This window comes from Notolepis coatsorum (genome assembly GCF_963971535.1).
Source record: "Notolepis coatsorum genome assembly, contig: SCAFFOLD_698, whole genome shotgun sequence".
Classification (NCBI taxonomy): Eukaryota; Metazoa; Chordata; class Actinopteri; order Aulopiformes; family Paralepididae; genus Notolepis; species Notolepis coatsorum.
In genome coordinates, this window is record NW_028172864.1 from 35,786 (window position 1) to 53,602 (window position 17,817).

The 17,817-nt window shown below is 43.8% G+C and overlaps 1 protein-coding gene across 1 annotated transcript in view; it reads right to left on the bottom strand.

Annotated features, from left to right (window-relative positions):
* LOC311247950 (neurobeachin-like) overlaps positions 1-17,817 on the bottom strand; it is a gene marked incomplete at both ends in the record, with an annotated part of 73,139 nt that overhangs the window by 28,503 nt on the left and 26,819 nt on the right. The window contains one exon of the mRNA XM_084338926.1: positions 14,905-15,017. Within this exon, the coding sequence (XP_084195052.1) occupies positions 14,905-15,017 (113 nt within the window). The remainder of the gene's footprint in view (positions 1-14,904; positions 15,018-17,817) is intronic.

Genomic DNA, 17,817 nt, shown 5'->3' on the forward strand with positions numbered 1-17,817 from the left:
ACATAATTCAAGTAATGTTGGTTTTAATTCAAGTGCTTATGCATGGGTCTGCTCGGCAGCAGTCAGTGAACTTGGGAACCTTTACCATAACTAAGGGGGTTCCACAAGGTTACATTCTAGGTCCAGTTCTTGTTTACAATTGATATTAATAATATTATTTAATCTTTAACCTGTTAAGCTGTAGCCCTATTTTCAGAAATCTCGCCTAAAGGTACATGCCTAAGTAAATGGAAGATTCCTCCTACAAGGCCAATTTGCATGTTCTTGGTATCTAGGAACATCTAGGGACCTGGGGGTATGTATTTCCAGTGTCAGAAATATTGTGTCTGTTACTAGGCTTGAGTAAATTGTAATGAAAAAATTACAGAGAGAATATAAATTATGATTTATTTTTGCATCTGTGCTGGTGAATAACACCATGTTACCATTGTGAGCAAGCCGAGCTCGCTCACTGAGCTCATTCATCACCTTATTGAGATCAAGTGTACAAAGAAATCTAAGCAAATTAATAAAGGGAAGATGATTAAACAGAAGGATTTGTAAATACAGTAATAAATGATAATCGATTTTAATTATAAATTCATATTTGACCTTGAACTTGACCTTGACCTTATTATGGCCAAATCATACATCTATGGATAGGGAAAAGGCTCCTCTTTCCAATGGCAGGGTTGAATCTGGATTTAGTCATTTCCTTGTGGTTTTACGATAAGAGATATAGTTAGCATTTTTCCAAAATAATCGTATTTTCGGTAAAAAATATACACTTTGACTACTGTTTTGATAGGGTTATGGTCTTTACTCTTGGCTACAAAAAGAATTATAAAAAAAACATTAAACCTCTTAACACTTTGAGTGCCACGGACGTGTTTTGTTGTTAGTTCATGCCGACCTTTGAGTGCCCCCGACGCTATATAGCGTTTGTTTGTCGTATTTTTTTTTTATTGGCGATTTGAATTCATATTTCATCAATCGAGCCTCGGGTTAGTGCTGCAGAGTCTCTCTGAGCTCAATTGGGAAGATACCGCCCCCTATCGTCTCTCCCTGTGTAACTGCACCCCATTACTTTACACTGTCGAAGGGGGGGTGGCCAGTTTCCTAATTTTACTATTCCGTCAAGCCAACTGAAGAATCCATTGTGCTCGCCGGCCCGGAAAACGCGTGGATTATGTATTTACAGTACCCAACACTGTAATCAATAAGTGTGATCGATATTTGGAATGGCGATCAGGAATTGGAATAATCTTTTTGGATAACATCTGATCTAAGGTAAGGAATCTATTTGACCAGTCTTAGGATAATCAGAGCTATTTTCACAGAGATATAAGCGTTTGCCCTATGTGTGTGTGTGACTGTGTGGCTGTGCGAGCGATCAGGAAATGAGATAATCGATATTTCAGCCCGCTTCTATAGCGTGCATAAGTACACATATACTATCGATAATCTAGCGTTTATTTGAAAACGATTCATAAATAGGCCGAAAAATTACAACGTTTTTGTGTATTCCAGAATATTCCAGTAAATGCCTTTTATCACGTAATCTTTATATTTTCCTTGGAAACAGGGGCTTTTCAAAATGCTATCAAACGGAAATTAAGCGATTAAAAAACAATCCGTTTCGACAATGTTGACTGCAAACAAGTCATTGATAAACGACGGGCAGATTAGACACATAACCATAATTTAAGACAGATTATGCGTTCACAGCGCTATCATTGAAGTGGGTGCTGGCATTCAACCACGTTTTACCATGTTAATGGCCGGTAATCATAATGATACTCAACTCTTCCTCTCCTTCCCTCCCTCAGATATCCACGTCTCTGAGCGGATCTCGGCCTGTCTGTCCGACATCTCCGCCTGGATGACGACCAACCACCTCAAACTGAACCTAAGCAAAACAGAATTGCTCCACCTGCCAGCCAAATCCTCCCCCCTGGCCGACCTCTCCATCACAGTCGAGAATGCAGCTGTGACCGCGTCCTAGACCGCCAAGAACCTTGGTGTTGTCCTCGACGACCAGTTGAACTTCTCTGCTCACATCGCAGCGACAACCAGAACCTGCAGATTCCTCCTGAGCAACGTCAGAAGGATATGCCCCTTCCTGACAAAAGAAGCCACCCAACTCCTCGTCCAATCAACAGTCATCTCCCGCCTCGACTACTGCAACGCACTGCTAGCTGGCCTCCTGGCCACTGCCACCAAGCCTATTGAACTCATTCAAAACGCAGCGGCCCGCCTGATCTCAAACCTACCGAAGTCGGCCCATGTCACCCCACTTCTTAGGGACCTGCACTGGCTCCCCATTGCTGCACGTATCCGCTTCAAGGCCCTCGACCTAGCATACCGTGCGGCAAAGGGAACAGCTCCCGCCTACCTCCGGTCAATGGTCTCTAACTACACACCATCAAGACCCCTACGCTCTGCATCTTCTGGCCGCCTCAGACCTATTCCTATCCAAGCTCCCGGAGAGTCATCAAAGAGAAGCCACCTATTCTCAGTCCATGCCCCACAATGGTGGAATAAACTACCCATCCTAGTTAGGACAGCCGAATCCTGTCCAATCTTTCGCCGTCGACTAAAGACTCACTTCTTCAACCATTATCTGAAATGATAAAAAATAAAAATAAAAAAATCGAACCGTGACTAACCTTACTGTCATGCACTTGTCCTAATAAACTAACCTACACTGTAACACGCAACACTTTGATAAACATTGTTACTCAGCTGACAGAGTTGTACCCTTCTTGCTGTCTTGTCGTACAGAACTTGTAAGTCGCTTTGGATAAAAGCGTCAGCTAAATGACTAAATGTAAATGTAATCAAAGTGTTAGCATCCAATGGGGCCCTCATGAGGACGAATCGCGATGCCACTTTGCCGACCTCTAGCGGCTCGGGTGTGCATTTCTTTTAATACAATATATAGATAGAATTAAAGCCCTATTTGTTGCCTGTCGATTGCCCTTTCAGGTGACAAAATCCGTTCAGCGGTTCTCGAGTTACATGCCGATATGTGAGGCGTGCGCCAAAGTACACATTACCACCCCCGACCTCCGGGGGGTCTAACTCCGTCAATCATTTGGCGATCTCGAAAATCTTTTGAGAGTGTTGTAGCCAATGAGTGTGGCTTTCCAATGATACCCCATGATATGATAATTGGCTATCTACTATGGTCTCTATTGATCGATTTATGATAAAGAAAAGCAGGGTCCCCCAATTGGGGGACCTACAGGCTTAACAGGCTAATTACCATGCACATTTATACATGGATGATACAATATGATATTGTATTGCCAATTCTGCTCAGCTAGCTGTGGAGAATCTGCAACATTCATTTAACATTCTCTTAAACTCAAACTTAAACGTTTGTGTTGTTCTCTAGAGCTAGAGGTATTTGTAGCAACGACATATTTCCACTATATAAATACCTTGGTATCTGGATAGATGACAAATTTACATTTAAATATCATAGACAATCTTGTCAGGAAATTATTATAACAAAATAATTGTTCTATATGAATAGAACTAACTTTCCCATGCTGTGTAGGAAAAGGATTGTTGAAGCAGTTTTTATGTCCACGGTAAGTGGAGCCTCCGCAGACATTATACATTCAGTAGCGTCTGTGTGTGCACACAATTACTAAGAAATAGAGAAAATGTCTTCACATGTCAATGAAAACAGACAATATTAAAACATGATCACTCCATGGCAAGAAGCTGTCCAATTTCTTCTTTAAAATGATCAATTCCAATGAGGGACTCTAGCTTCAAATCAAAAGGCCACAAGAGATTACATCCTGAATTTCAACCAAGGGGATCAATAAAGGAATAGCTTATCTCTTCTATCTTATCTTATAAAACATATGTGTACATGCCATCCGTCCTTCATTCATTGAGTGGAACTATTTATGACCCACTATAACATGCTGTGGACATGTGTGCTCCAACGAGCACCCGTTCTAGCTCTCTCCGTTATGGGTTATGGTGATGTGATTTATAGGCATAGCTCTGTCTCTACTCTTAAGCCCTTGGATGCTGTTTATCATTCTGCTCTTAGGGTTATTACTGGTGGTGTTTATAGCATTGCATCCTGTATGAAACAGTTGGGTGGTCTTATTTGTCTGATAGACATATGTATTTGTTTATCTACAAGGCCCTTATTGGAAAAACTGCCATATTACATCACATCTATGCTATATTGGGTCCTGTGGCCCAGGCTACATGAGGTCTAATGACTATCGAGGCAGGTCCCTCAAGTTCATACTGAGCTCAGAAGATCCACCTTTAGTTTATTTGCTCCACCCACTTGGAACTCTCTACAATAAACCTTAAAAATCAAGAACTTGGTAACCCTTGGACATTTTAAATATATGATTTTAAACCATTCTGTCTCTGTTTGTACAGTACCTGTTGGAGCAAAGCTTTTACACGCTGCACACTGCAACAACATCTACTGAAACCTCTCCCCAGGCTGTTCAGTACAGAGATTTAGACAGCAACGTGTCTATTAAAGGCAGAACAGATCTCACTATGATCACATATTACGCAATCGGCAAACATGACATGAGTTTTACCCCCTTCCAATATCCCTTTAAAAACTAAGGAAAAACATATTATATTTTATAATATTATTTCTGACCTTCTCATAGTACCACGACATTAAACTGGGCAAGTACCACATCTAACACATTTAATGTAAGTCATGACCTAGTGGGTGACAGGATGTGAATTCTGAGCCATTTCCATTTGCTTTAATTTGAATTTTAACATGGAATAGGAGAAATTCTTGAATAAAAAGATTATATTCAATGATTGCAGCAGCCCTACCTCTGAGGTAATTTAGGCCTTGTCCAGACGAAGACGGAACCAATCTTTTTAGTTTTCATAAAAAAAAAGTTTTCCGTAAACATCGTCTCAAGAAATATGTGCGTCCAAACGAAACCACAAAATCACTGAAAACGCTCTATCGCTGCCACAAATGTACAAAATAAACGTCTTTCCTGTTTTAGACGTCGCTCTTTTATTTTGAAACCCCCCGACCGGAAGTGTTATTGTTGTTTTCGCTAGTGGAACAACTTGTGTTGTCCGGTTCTGTGCTTTTGAGCTAACCCTAGTTTCCAAAGGACAGTTTCCAAAGGCAGCTACAGGCAATCGATGATGAGGAGGAAGAGCTGCTGATTTTAATCAGCAGGAGAGAGAGAGCGCATCAAAGCCGTATATAATATGGTGCGGTCGTAGGCACGACAGCGCAGCTCGAACTACCTGTTGTATTAAATTAATTGATTGATGTTTAACTTGTCCCTGTGTCCAGTCCTTTCGACTAGCCCCACCCGTTAATTGTAAACAATGATGCATGTAATTGTATTAACGTTACTGTGTGTTGTAGGTTAGGTTAGGTTTACTTTATTTGATCAAGGGGGACAGCATACATTAATAAAACATTTTACAAATGTAAATGCGGCCAATTTTAGCCAGAAGGCTATTCTCCATTGGCAGTCCCCCTGCCAGAAGGTACAGGCTAAAATCCTGTGTGAAAAAGGGTTAGCAATAAAAACTGAATAAAATCAAGATAAATAACATTAGAATAAAAACACAACAAAAGCACATAGACATACGATAGGGATACAGGTCACAATACAGTCATGGACACAAGGACAGAGCACATCATGACATATTAAAAGACCCAGACATAGACAAACGCACCATATCCACACACACACACACACACACACATACACACACAGACACCTCAGTGTTGACAATGCTGGTTTTCAATGAGCCATTCCCTAACCCTGCACTTGAATGAATGATATGATGTGGACACTCTAATTGTTTGAGGTATAGAGTTCCATTGGTGGGATGCTCTATATGAAAAGACGGCCTGGCCAAATACACTTTTTTTTAAAGGGATTGTACAGTCCCCCCTTGCCGCACCTCTCGTGTTCCTGGTTGAGGCAGACTTGAAGTTGATGAAACCAGACAAAGGAGGAGGAGCCAATCCACACTTTATTTTAAAAAACTAGACAGATGTTTTGATAGAGTCTGGTTTTCCCAACTGAGTAGATTATATTTTTTTAGAATGTGACTGTGACAGTGATAGTACCTGAATGGTTTCTTGTCTAGAATTTTTATTGCCTGTTTGTATAGTGATTGAAGTGGTTTTAGAATGGTGGAATGTGAATTGGACCAGGTTATCAAACAGTATGTGATGTGGGAAAGAACCATTGAATGAAAATATAGCTTTGCTGCCTCGGTTGAAAGGAAGTTTCTTATGTACCTGAAGTTTGATAGGCTGAACTTTACCTTATTGCATACTTTTTTATGTGATTTTTGAAGCTACGGTTTGGGTCTATGTGTACTCCTAAGTACTTGTATTCTGATACTACCTATGTATACCTATAATAACCGGAGATGAAGATATCCTGCTCTGCAACTTCTCTGTGGCCCTTGGAGAAGAACATACAGACAGTCTTAGAGACATTCAATTGTAAACAGCTGTTCTTAAGCCAGGATGTGACATTCACTATGACATTAGACAATTTTGTTGCAACCTCTTCTGTGGTTTTACCGTGTGTAAAGATCACCGTATCATCAGCATACATCAATCAGTACATCACATTGGCCACACACAGAAGGCAAATCGTTAATGTACATGCTGAACAGGATTGGACCCAAGACAGCTATTATTAGCTATGTTAATAATGCGCATGCGGGTTAAGGGAGAGGTGGGCTATCGCGTCATCGGTTCAGGAAAGATGCGTACTGGCTTGTAAATACGGGAACGCAAGGGTGGCGTTGATTGATTGATTTATTGCGTCTTCAGATTTGTTCACTCTGGGACCCGTTCTCAGAAAATAGCATATTCAGGCTCCCAGAACGCGGTTCCGTCTGGACGAAACATGCATACGATAAAATACTTTGGCGGATACACCCAAAATTGCCGTTGTCTGGACAAGGCCTTAGTGTGGAGGTCAAATTGCTGTTTTTCTCTTTAGAAAAGGTGCCTGGTTTGGTAAGGGTGAACAGCATTAGGGAACTCAGTAGGTTTATTCCCCCCATGTAAAAGGCCATGACTAAAATGTCTAAATGTGTTATTATGCCACATCTTTAGATCTGTCCTTTCCCTGAAACGTGCTCCTGTCCTTGGACCCCCCCTGGACTTCTGAATATAGTGAGCTGACCACTAGGAAGTCTTGAAAAGGTCAAGGTCTGAAGGAGACATTGTTTCCAGAGCGTGTTTGTCCGGTGAAAGCACTCCCACCCACATGAACATAAACACTTGATGTAATGTAGTTCCCAGACTGGAAAAGTCAAGCATACCGGTAAACAAAATTGGAAGGCTCATTTCAGGTTAGTCCAAAACTCCTGTAGTTCTCTCCACTAAAGCTCCAATGGGCTCCCTCTGCCGTGTGGACCCGTGGGATATACTGTACCTACTGTAATGTAAGTCACGTGGTCCAGTTCTATTTTCCCAGTCAAATTAACTTTAAAACCACAAGGATGGACCCACAGCTCAGCCCAATAGCGGACTGGCTACTTTGGTTCTGCACCAGTCCTCCAATTACAGTATATTATGATGATAGGTCTGTTTTTTGGAGTGGCAGTGCATTTCGCATTTCGCCAGATTGTGAGCAGCCTGCGCATTGCACAGAGGAACGGAAGCCCACCTTCCGCCAGCTAGGTGTCTTTAATGTAGGTTATGGTAAATGGTAATTGGTAAATGGACTGCATTTATATAGTGCTTTTATCCAAAGTGCTCAACAATGTATGCCTCACATTCACCCATTCACTCACACGCCACACACACCAACGACGGGGGCGACCATGCTCGGTACCAAGCTGCTCATCGGGAGCAGTTAGGGGTTAAAGTGTCTTGCTCAAGGAAACATCGACTCGCTGCCCGGGAGGAGCCGGAATCGAACCGGGAACCTTCTGATTACAAGACGACCAGCTCTACCGCCTGAGCCAATGTCGCATGCATTTCAGAACCTATTATCTATGATCGGTCTTTCTCAGTGTAACCCCAATGGTTAAATCATGGCGAAAGAAATCAGTTTGCTTAATTTTGTCACAAAAAGACGTCAAGAGGAAGAGAAGTTCAGCCATCATTCTCAATCCAGACACCTGATCCTGTGTCAGTTTCTCCCCTAACACGCCAAGTAGCAGCGAGACGTACAGTACAGCTCGCCAGCACCCAGTTTTCAGTTGAAGTGCTCAACACATGCCCCAGACATATCTCCCAACATGAATCGTCCCCCATAGGTCCTCGTCACCCTACCCATGACAAGCAGAAAGACCCTGTTCAACTGTCAATCGGATAAGATCCGTCACCAGGGTATCAGCGGTGACACGCAGACTGAACTCTCAGTCCCTGCTCTCGAGCGTGTCCGGGGGAAAACGTCCGATGCGCGTGACACCGTCATGTTCATGATATCCTCTCCAGTGGAGAACTGACTGAATCCTTAGACTATAATGAAATAAGTGTTCAACAAACATTCTCTGTGTTCAACACCAAGCCCTGTCATCTCTTGCTGTGATCGTCAACAGGAGGGGAATTTACAATTTGGGACTGTAGTATTGCTTATTTCAATATTGTTGTCTCTATAGGGTAATGTATTGCTTTTGTTGGGTGTACAGTTGAATTCTGTGCTGCTGTTGCTGCCTCTGCTATGTGTATGCGAGTATGGTTTATGTGGCTGCCATGCCAGGCTGTGTTCAGGTGTCATGGATGTTTACTGAGCATGTTGGCGCCGGTCTATGCGTGCGTGCGTGCGTGCGTGTGGTTATATGACCGCCATTGCCAGGCTATGCGATGCTGTATACTGTTCGTCTTGGTGCCTTTAGCGTTACCCCTGAAGCTTGTATGATTAAATCGTGGTGCATTCAGGCAAATGTAGTTATAATGGCCTATTTCGGCTAATGTATGAATTTCAGAATACATTAAGTATGATTGGTCTCTCTCTGTGTACAGCACTTAAGTTTTGTTCAGTTTTAGATATTATTTATAATTTATGGAACAGCAATACCCTAGAACTAGAGCAAATACATGCAATACCTGGTGTATGTCTATTTAAATATTATTTTATTTATAGACCAGCAATACCCATGAGTAGTGGTCAAACCGTCCACAAAATAGAACAGAATAGAACAGAAGTACTTTATTAATCCCGAGGGAAATTCAGCACCACAGATCACAATAAACATTTGGGTAGTCAAAAATAAGAATACACAGTCAACGATAGACATTCTAAAATATGTATATATATTCTAAAATATACAGTCCAAAAATAGTTACGGTGAAATTAGGGCTTGTGTGTGTTTGTATGTGTGTCGATGGGGTGGGGGCGGGTTGTGGTGGGCCAGCCTGGGTCAAAAAGTCCAGGGCCCCCCCCCCCTGTCCCAGGCTTAGCCTAAAATACTGGAGGGGGTTGAGCAGCATGATTGATCAGCTAATTAGTGAGCGAGAGAGAGAAAAATCTGTTAACATGGTAAGATAGCCAAGCACTTGAATAGCCATAGGGGCCTTAGAAAGCGTTCGTTAATCCTTTCACACTTAATGTAACCATCATCCACCAGAGAGGAGGACGGGCCGGCCGACAGTCCCAATCACACTCTGCCTGACGGAGGATGACCGCCGTCTCCCCCGTCGCCGGATTGTGTCCCATATACACGGCAGCGATGAGAACCATAAAGACAACCGCTTCAGACAGCTCCACAATTACTCCCCCGTCTCAGTTCACATCCTAGAGATAACACCTGACCCAGAGAAATATACCTGCACAACAAAACAGACTATGATCAAACTCGGGTTTTGGCGTCGGATCCAATTAGCATCACCTTTTTCCCCGTGTCCGACTCCGGAGACACTCCGGGGAGGAGAGGATGCACGGTGAATATAGCGGTGAGCGTGGAGAGAGAGAGTGCTTCCGTTTGTTTGCTTCTATATCTAGGCTACCTCCCGAAGAGACGCACACACTTGCATTTTATATTTCAAAGGAAATTACGTTACACTACGTTACTATGGCGCTCTGTCAGGAGAAGTCACACTTGTTTTGTTTTTTCCGCCATGGCTGCATGCAGCTCCAGTCCAATGTAATCAAGCTCCTCTAAGTCAAAACAAAGCAGATGTGCTTCCAACACAGCAGCCCTGACCGGGCTGGAAGTGGGGGGTGAAGAGAGAGAGAGAGAGAGAGAGAGAGAGAGAGAGAGAGAGAGAGAGAGAGAGAGAGAGAGAGAGAGAGAGAGAGAGAGAGAGAGAGAGAGAGAGAGAGAGAGAGAGAGATAGGGAGAGGGAGAGGGAAAGATAGAGAGTGGGAGTGGGAGAGAGTGAGAGATAGGGAGAGGGAGAGAGTGTGAGAGAGAGAGAGAGAGAGAGAGAGAGAGAGAGAGAGAGAGAGAGAGAGAGAGAGAGAGAGAGAGAAGGGGAAAGAGAGTGGGAGAGAGTGAGAGATAGGGAGAGGGAAAGAGAGAGAGTGGGAGAGAGTGAGAGATAGGGAGAGAGAGAGAGAGAGTATAGCACTCAGGCTCTGTCTGTGTTACCTGGGGGGCAGCTGCCTCTGAGTGCCAGAGTACACCACACAGCAGCCGTATTCAACTAGCAGGATGTCTAGTACCTCGAGCTCGGCTCATCCAAGACACACGGAAAAGTATGCGTATTGCATTTTCTCTTTATTTTCAAAAGGAAAGGGAACATAATCACAAGATTGAAGAGAGCGGGTACGATACTGTATGTTGTACGTGGGTCTTTGAATGAGTCATTGTGGTTTTTGAGTAGTACACACTTGCTCTCACGTCCTGGTTTGGCTTTTCTCTCCTTCAGGTACTGTAGGTTTTGCCAGAAGAAAGACCGAATCATTTCCCGTCAAAGACCAACAAAAAAGTAGTAGTAGAATTAACCACAACGGAGACTGTTTAAGCGTGTGGACGCCCGGTGAGGCCTCTCATGCGATGATCTGCGCTTCCACTACAGCAATTAACAGCTATGTTGGAGATAAGCTTCCCGTTTCCATCAGCCACCTGTCAGTCATGTGGGGAAATAATCATTAGAATCTAATGAAACACTCCATCGCATGAATGTAACTGACATCAAAATATGCGCAGCCCTGGCCCTGAGGCATGGCACGGTGTGTTCCGTTGCATTCTTCACAGCTGACTGGACGGCCAACCAGTGGGGTAATTGCAGGTGTGTAGGTGTGGGAGGAAATTATTTGGCATATCAGTTTGGCACTCCAGTGGTTTCAAACAATGCTGCCAATCAAGCGACAGTCACCTGACCTTAACAAATACAGCTCTGGCATGGCAGTAGCGTGTGATCAGGGTAGATAGAGAAATAGATAGTTAGATAGATGGATAGATAGACCGATAGACCGATAGACCGATAGACCGATAGACCGATAGATAGATAGATAGATAGATAGATAGATAGATAGATAGATAGATAGACAGACAGACAGACAGACAGACAGACAGACAGACAGACAGACAGACAGACAGACAGACAGAGAGACAGACAGACAGAGAGACAGACAGACAGACAGACAGACAGACAGACAGACAGACAGACAGACAGACAGACAGACAGACAGACAGACAGACAGACAGACAGACAGACAGACAGACAGACAGATAGATAGATAGATAGATAGATAGATAGATAGATAGATAGATAGATAGATAGATAGATAGATAGATAGATAGATAGATAGATAGATAGATAGATAGATAGATAGATAGATAGATAGATAGATAGATAGATAGATAGATAGATAGTGTGTGTGTGTGTGTGTGTGAAGAAGGGCGTAGCTGAAAAAGAGCATCCGTGCTCAGAGAACCTACCCTGGGTAAATAAAGGTTAATAATAATACACGTACACAGAGTAGCTACACAATTTAAAGCCCCCCTGACACCCCCACCCCCTCCCACACACACACGGCCACAAACACATTCCAAATACACAATAAACAAGTCTCTGGAGATCATGTGGCTAGCTCGAATCCATAATTGAACAAAAGGGCGGAGCAAACAGGGAGAGAAGAGGAGGGCAGAGGAGAGGAGGGGAGAAAAGAGGCGAGGAGAGGAGAGGAGAGGAGAGGAGAGGAGAGGAGAGGAGAGGAGAGGAGAGGAGAGGAGAGGAGAGGAGAGGAGAGGAGAGGAGAGGGGAGGAGTGCACTGGGCCAATGCCCCTCCCTGCTCCACTAGCTGTGAACTTTTGGAGGTAAAGCGCCCCAGGGTTCCAAGGACAACTGTCAGAAGACATGGGCCTGTGAACTAATGCTAATGAAGGCAGCTCAGCCCTGTAAACAGCATGGGAGGATGTCACCGGAATACATCACAATACATAACTGTCTCCCCTTGGGCCAGAGGGCTGCACATGGACTTCCAGTCCAGCTCATCCCCCCACCCCCAAACAACCCCCCCCCCCCCGTACCTCCCCACCCCCACAGCCCACCTGGATCTCCACACGCTGGAGCCACCACAGGCAGACGGGATGGGGCTGGGTGGGGGGTGTAGAGAAGACAGGGAGACGCCAAATGAGAGATGTTCACCCCTAAAAAAAAGCTCCCTGGATGCACGAGATGAAATGCTCTTGAGGTCTGGAACTGTGTTCCGTGGATACACACAGCGTTGTGTTCGGAACACTCCACTCTTTGGTTCTTTTCAACATTTTAGCTGTAACCATTCTTTCATTTCTATTCATTCTTTCTCCTCCCATGTGAGTATATTCTTGTCGTATGTGATAACGAAAGTAACCCCCCCCCCCCCCCCCCCCCCCAAAATACAAATAAAAGTTGTTCTCAAAGCGAGGGCCTGAGTCAGTGTCAGCACTTTGAGGAAAAGAGGGGGAATGAGGGAAAGAAAGAGAGAGAGAGAGAGAGAGAGAGAGAGAGAGAGAGAGAGAGAGAGAGAGAGAGAGAGAGAGAGAGAGAGAGAAAGCTCAGACAGGAATGCGACTTGTTTTCAGGTCAGTGAGCCTGAGAGCTGCAGTGCGAGCGAGCAGGCGAGCGAGAGAGCGAGAGAGGGTGGAGAGGGGGGAGAGAGAGAGATAGAGCGTGAGATGGAGGGAGAGAGAAAAAGAGAGAGAGAGAGAGAGAGAGAGAGAGAGAGAGAGAGGGAGTGGGGGTTGTAAACTGGGCCAGTGTTTGCGGCAGAGTTATCTGTTGCCTGTTTCCCCTTCAGTCAAAGACGCAGCGAACGAACACAACATTGAACCTTGAATCTCGGAGCCACGCAGAGCATTAGTGTCACTGTGCCTCAGCGCCTGTACGACCCACTGCAACCCCCTTCATGCATGTTTGACCCGCCAACATACAGTATATTTATGACCCGTTTGTTCCAGGTTCTGCCTGTAACGAGGATTAAAGGAACACAGAGCGAAGTCGAGGCGGAGACTCAATTAGCCTTATTCACACGGCCACCGTGTTTGTTGACAGGCTGGGAAAGTGCGGCTGTGCTCACTCGCTTCGATGTGAAAACGTTGCTATAAAAATACCACTTGAAGAGCGAAAACGGTCAAAACGACACTCAAAATACACTCGTTTAATTACAGACTCATGACCGACTACCCGACTTAGGTTGTTTATGACTCACTGATGATGTTTTCATGTTTTGAAATCTATGGAAGTGAATTAGTTGTGAGCTCATTGAAAGGGCGTTCATTTGTGATAATAATGGTAAATAATAAAGCCTGTAACAAATTCACCTGCATGAGTCATACAGGTATGTACATTTCAAATTTCCACTTGTAATTTTAATGCTAGAAGAGCTCATCCTGACTAAAGCTATTGGTGACGTGAATACTTAAGATGTACATGGTCACGGTCATATCAGAGTAGAGGTTTGGCTTTGTATCACTGTGGTCTTGTTCATTTAATGGACTGTAAACTGCTAATCGGTTAATGTGATCTGTCAAAAATAATTATCTTGACGTACAGTAATATAAAAGTGGCACATATGCACCACGCGGGGGTGGCATTCCCGTCGCCGTGCATGGCGGTGTGAGTGGCACGCGGGTTGTTTGTGTTTTCCTTTGGTCATGACATGCTTTATCAGGGGGTGTGTCTTGGATGGGGATGTGGTGGGGATTGATGTGTGGGGTGTTTGGGGGACTGGCTGTTTCGGGGGGGTTCACATGCCTTCGGGCAACACTGTACTTATTGTACTTAATTTATTCCTATTCTTATGTCTGCACATTCTATATTGCACTACTATTATTGTCTTTTATACCTATTCTTATGTCTGCACTTCATGCATTGTTTTTATTCTGTCAACTGTATGCTAATTTTATGCATTATGTTCATTTTATGCTATTTGCTGTGGGGCACTTTGGGCTGCGGTCCATGTGTGAAAGGTACTATATAGATATAGAGTTATTATTATTATATTGTTAAAAAGAAATATATATATATATATATTATGCATTGAAATGTCTGTAACTCTCAACGACATTGAAAATTAGGGTGAATTGTCCTTTTCGAGAATAAATAAAGGTTTGAATGAATATCAATCCTATAATAGTAAAAGGCGGGAAACCAAGCCACCTGTCTAAAAACCACACCCTCTTTTTTCTATCCTCCAATCGCAACTGTTGCTTCCCTCGACACACTTTGTTGTGATTGCAAGATCGAGAAAAGAGGGTGGGACGTGAGATCAAGGTCAATTATTGTCAACGCTATATTTGGAGTGAGACAAACTTTATAGGGCCTAGTGCACTTCAGGATGTTATACGACCGGCGCTTTGCCTCCGCATTCCACCTCAAAGAGTTCGGACTGTGCACACGATGTCTGCATTATTTCCCATTGAATATGGTGTTCTTTTACAGTCAGAGACTTAATAAGGAAATCCCCCCGCTGTCAGGAGCCCGGCTGCCCCTGCTTGCTCCTCTCTCTCTCCCAGGCGGGGTCCACTACCTTTGAGAGATCTCTGAAGTTTCCTGGCAGGGTCAGGTCGAGATCCTCAGACTCGTAGTTGGTGAGGACCCAGGGAAACACCGGGTACTGGCTCAGGTCATTGTACGTCCTCCCTACAGGCAAAAACAAAGCAGACAGAAATCTGTGTGTGAGAGGGGAAGGGGTGGGAGGGAAGGGAAGGGAAGGGAAGGCAGGGCTGGGGGGACGGGGGACGGTAGGGCAGGGTGCACACGAGGCTTCGGTTACTTTAGGGACCCAGCATGCAACATTCCAACAAGCCCCGAAATCTCAGAGCCCTCAATCAGACCCCACTTCCTGTCTCGGGAGGGCGTCTGCTGGCGTGACACGTCCACTAATAGAGAGCTCACTCCGCTCTGTGAGAATATCCTCCTGCTGAGTGTGTGTCGCTGGGGGTGGGTGAGAGGAGGCTCCGAGGAGCTGGTTTTATACGTTTGTGGATATGAGTCTCTAAGTTGTGGTGTGTGGATGTAATTAGAGACATGTAGATGCGTCTGGGGGCCGGGGACACAGCGCGCACACTGACAGGCCGCTGCCAGACGGGGCCCAATGGTTGGCCAGATGTGACTTCAGTTCCTTTCCTTCAGCAGTGGGAATATGGTTCTCAGATGGCCGGGACTGTCACTGGAAATACAGCCGTGAGAAAAGTCATTGTAAAAGTCCAAAGCACGTCGTCAACATTCCATATCTCCACAAATGCTCTCTGATTTCCTTTTGAAGATGACAGCGTGGACGCGAGGGAACGTCTTTTTTTCTTTTTTGAAAGGTAGACAGTTGGGCAGTTTTGAGCTTCTCAACAGAAGATTTGAAGCTAGTCTACAAGCAACTGCATCAATACAAAATATTCTCAACATGCCTGCCTACTGCCTATAACATTTGATATAATAGTCTACTAGACTAGCAAGGAAGTCGTTTTGGAACAGCTCAAGAACATGAATCTTCCGACTGGGATCACCTGCTGGAAATATTTACAAGGAAAAAATGTATATCCAACTGCTTCAAGTCTTGTCATCATCAGTCAATTATCCTACATACATCTAATTTTTGCTCATTAAATTTACACACAATTCCACTGTTATCTCACGTATTACATGAACATCGGACATAAGGATTAAGTATTCATTAATGCGCCATGTAGCTGTTGTGAGGCTCTTGTTAAGGTGCTATGAGAGTGTTAACAAGCAGAGTTCATGTAAAACACGCTATCCCTTTTATCTATTACGATGCGTCCAGTGACAGCTGGGGGCACCTCTACAGATGCTTATGGCCCAACTAACCATCTAACTGGTGTCAGTGTTGTAGTCGAGTCACTAAATCTCGAGTCCGAGTTGAGTCTCGAGATCAATATCTTATGCCAGTCTGAGTCATCAGTGCTCAAGTCCAAGTCTAGTCACGAGTCCTGAAAATCAGTCCAGGACTTGAGTACTACAACACTGACTGGTGCTATGGTCAATGTAGTCAATCAAAGCAATACATTCCTCATCTCCGTTCGTCTGCTCGCAGAGCCGTGCCAGCAGTGCCTACATGTACCAGGATGCATTGTGGCACTGGGTCATCAATGTTGAAGATTAGAAACTGGTACTAGCATAGACATAGGACTGCTGAAGACACGGTTTCAAGTCATGCTGCATAGATGTGTATTATTTAATGTTACAGGCCCAAAGCTATGCTGTACAAATGGCATGAACATCTAATAATTAAGGCTGTCAAAGTTAACGCGGTATTAACGTGTTAACGTCCGATTCTATTAACAGCACAATTTCTTTTAACTCACGATTAACTTTTAAGAACACTTTTTACTTTTTTTTTTTTTTTTTTTTACTATACTTCACTCAGGTGTATTATTGATGCTCTCATTGATACTATTTTTTTAGTTTGTTTCTGAAGTGTGTGTGTGTGTGTGTGTGTGTGTGTGTGTGTGTGTGTGTGTGTGTGTGTGTGTGTGTGTGTGTGTGTGTGTTTGTGTGTGTGTGTGTGTGTGTGTGTGTGTGTGTGTGTGTGTGTGTGTGTGTGTGTGTGTGTGTGTGTGTGAGATAGAGAGAGAGAGAGAGAGAGAGAGAGAGAGAGAGAGAGAGAGAGAGAGAGAGAGAGAGAGAGAGAGAGAGAGAGAGAGAGAGAGAGAGAGAGAGAGGGGGGGTGAGAGAGATGAGGAAGGGGCAAGAGAGAAAGAGAGCTGGGAGAGTGTGTGTGTGTGTGAGAGAGAGGGGGGGGGGGGGTGATTACTCAGCCCTTGTGTGGGTGAATGTAACAAGTTCCTAACGTTTTCTTTCCCCTATTATTTCATGCACTCTTTATTCATTGTTTTAAATTATTCTTTTCTTTTAAGTTATTTTGTGCATCACTCTGTTTTGAATTTGATGCAAATTTGCAATGCATGAGGGTAATCCTTTTGTGTTAAATGGCTGCATAAAGAAGGCATTTGTTGACTCTCATGTTGATAAGAGTATTAAAACTTGGAACTTGAAAAAGATCTGTTTAAGGTAGATAATAATAATAAAAAAAATAAAAAAAAATTTGTGATTAACCGCGAGTTAACTATGGACAATCATGCGATTAATCAGATTAAATATTTTAATCGATTGACAGCACTATTAATAATAGTAGCGATTTTATTTGACTGGTTTACAGCTGTATGTGTAATGCTACGATACGTTGACGACTATGTGTTATGGAGTTAGTGTAACGTAGAGTTAGGCAATGAAGCTGTGCTTCAAAACCCTCATGTAAGGAGCATAATCCCATTGGAAGTGGTGGTTTTGGGACATGCAGAGGTGAAGCTGTGTTATTGGAGGAAGTTTCTAACACTAATTCATCAGGCCCATTGATATATGGCGAGGTGTGTACTTTTAATTTACTAAATTAAAACCTCATTTGAGTGCAAGAGGTTAAGCAAAC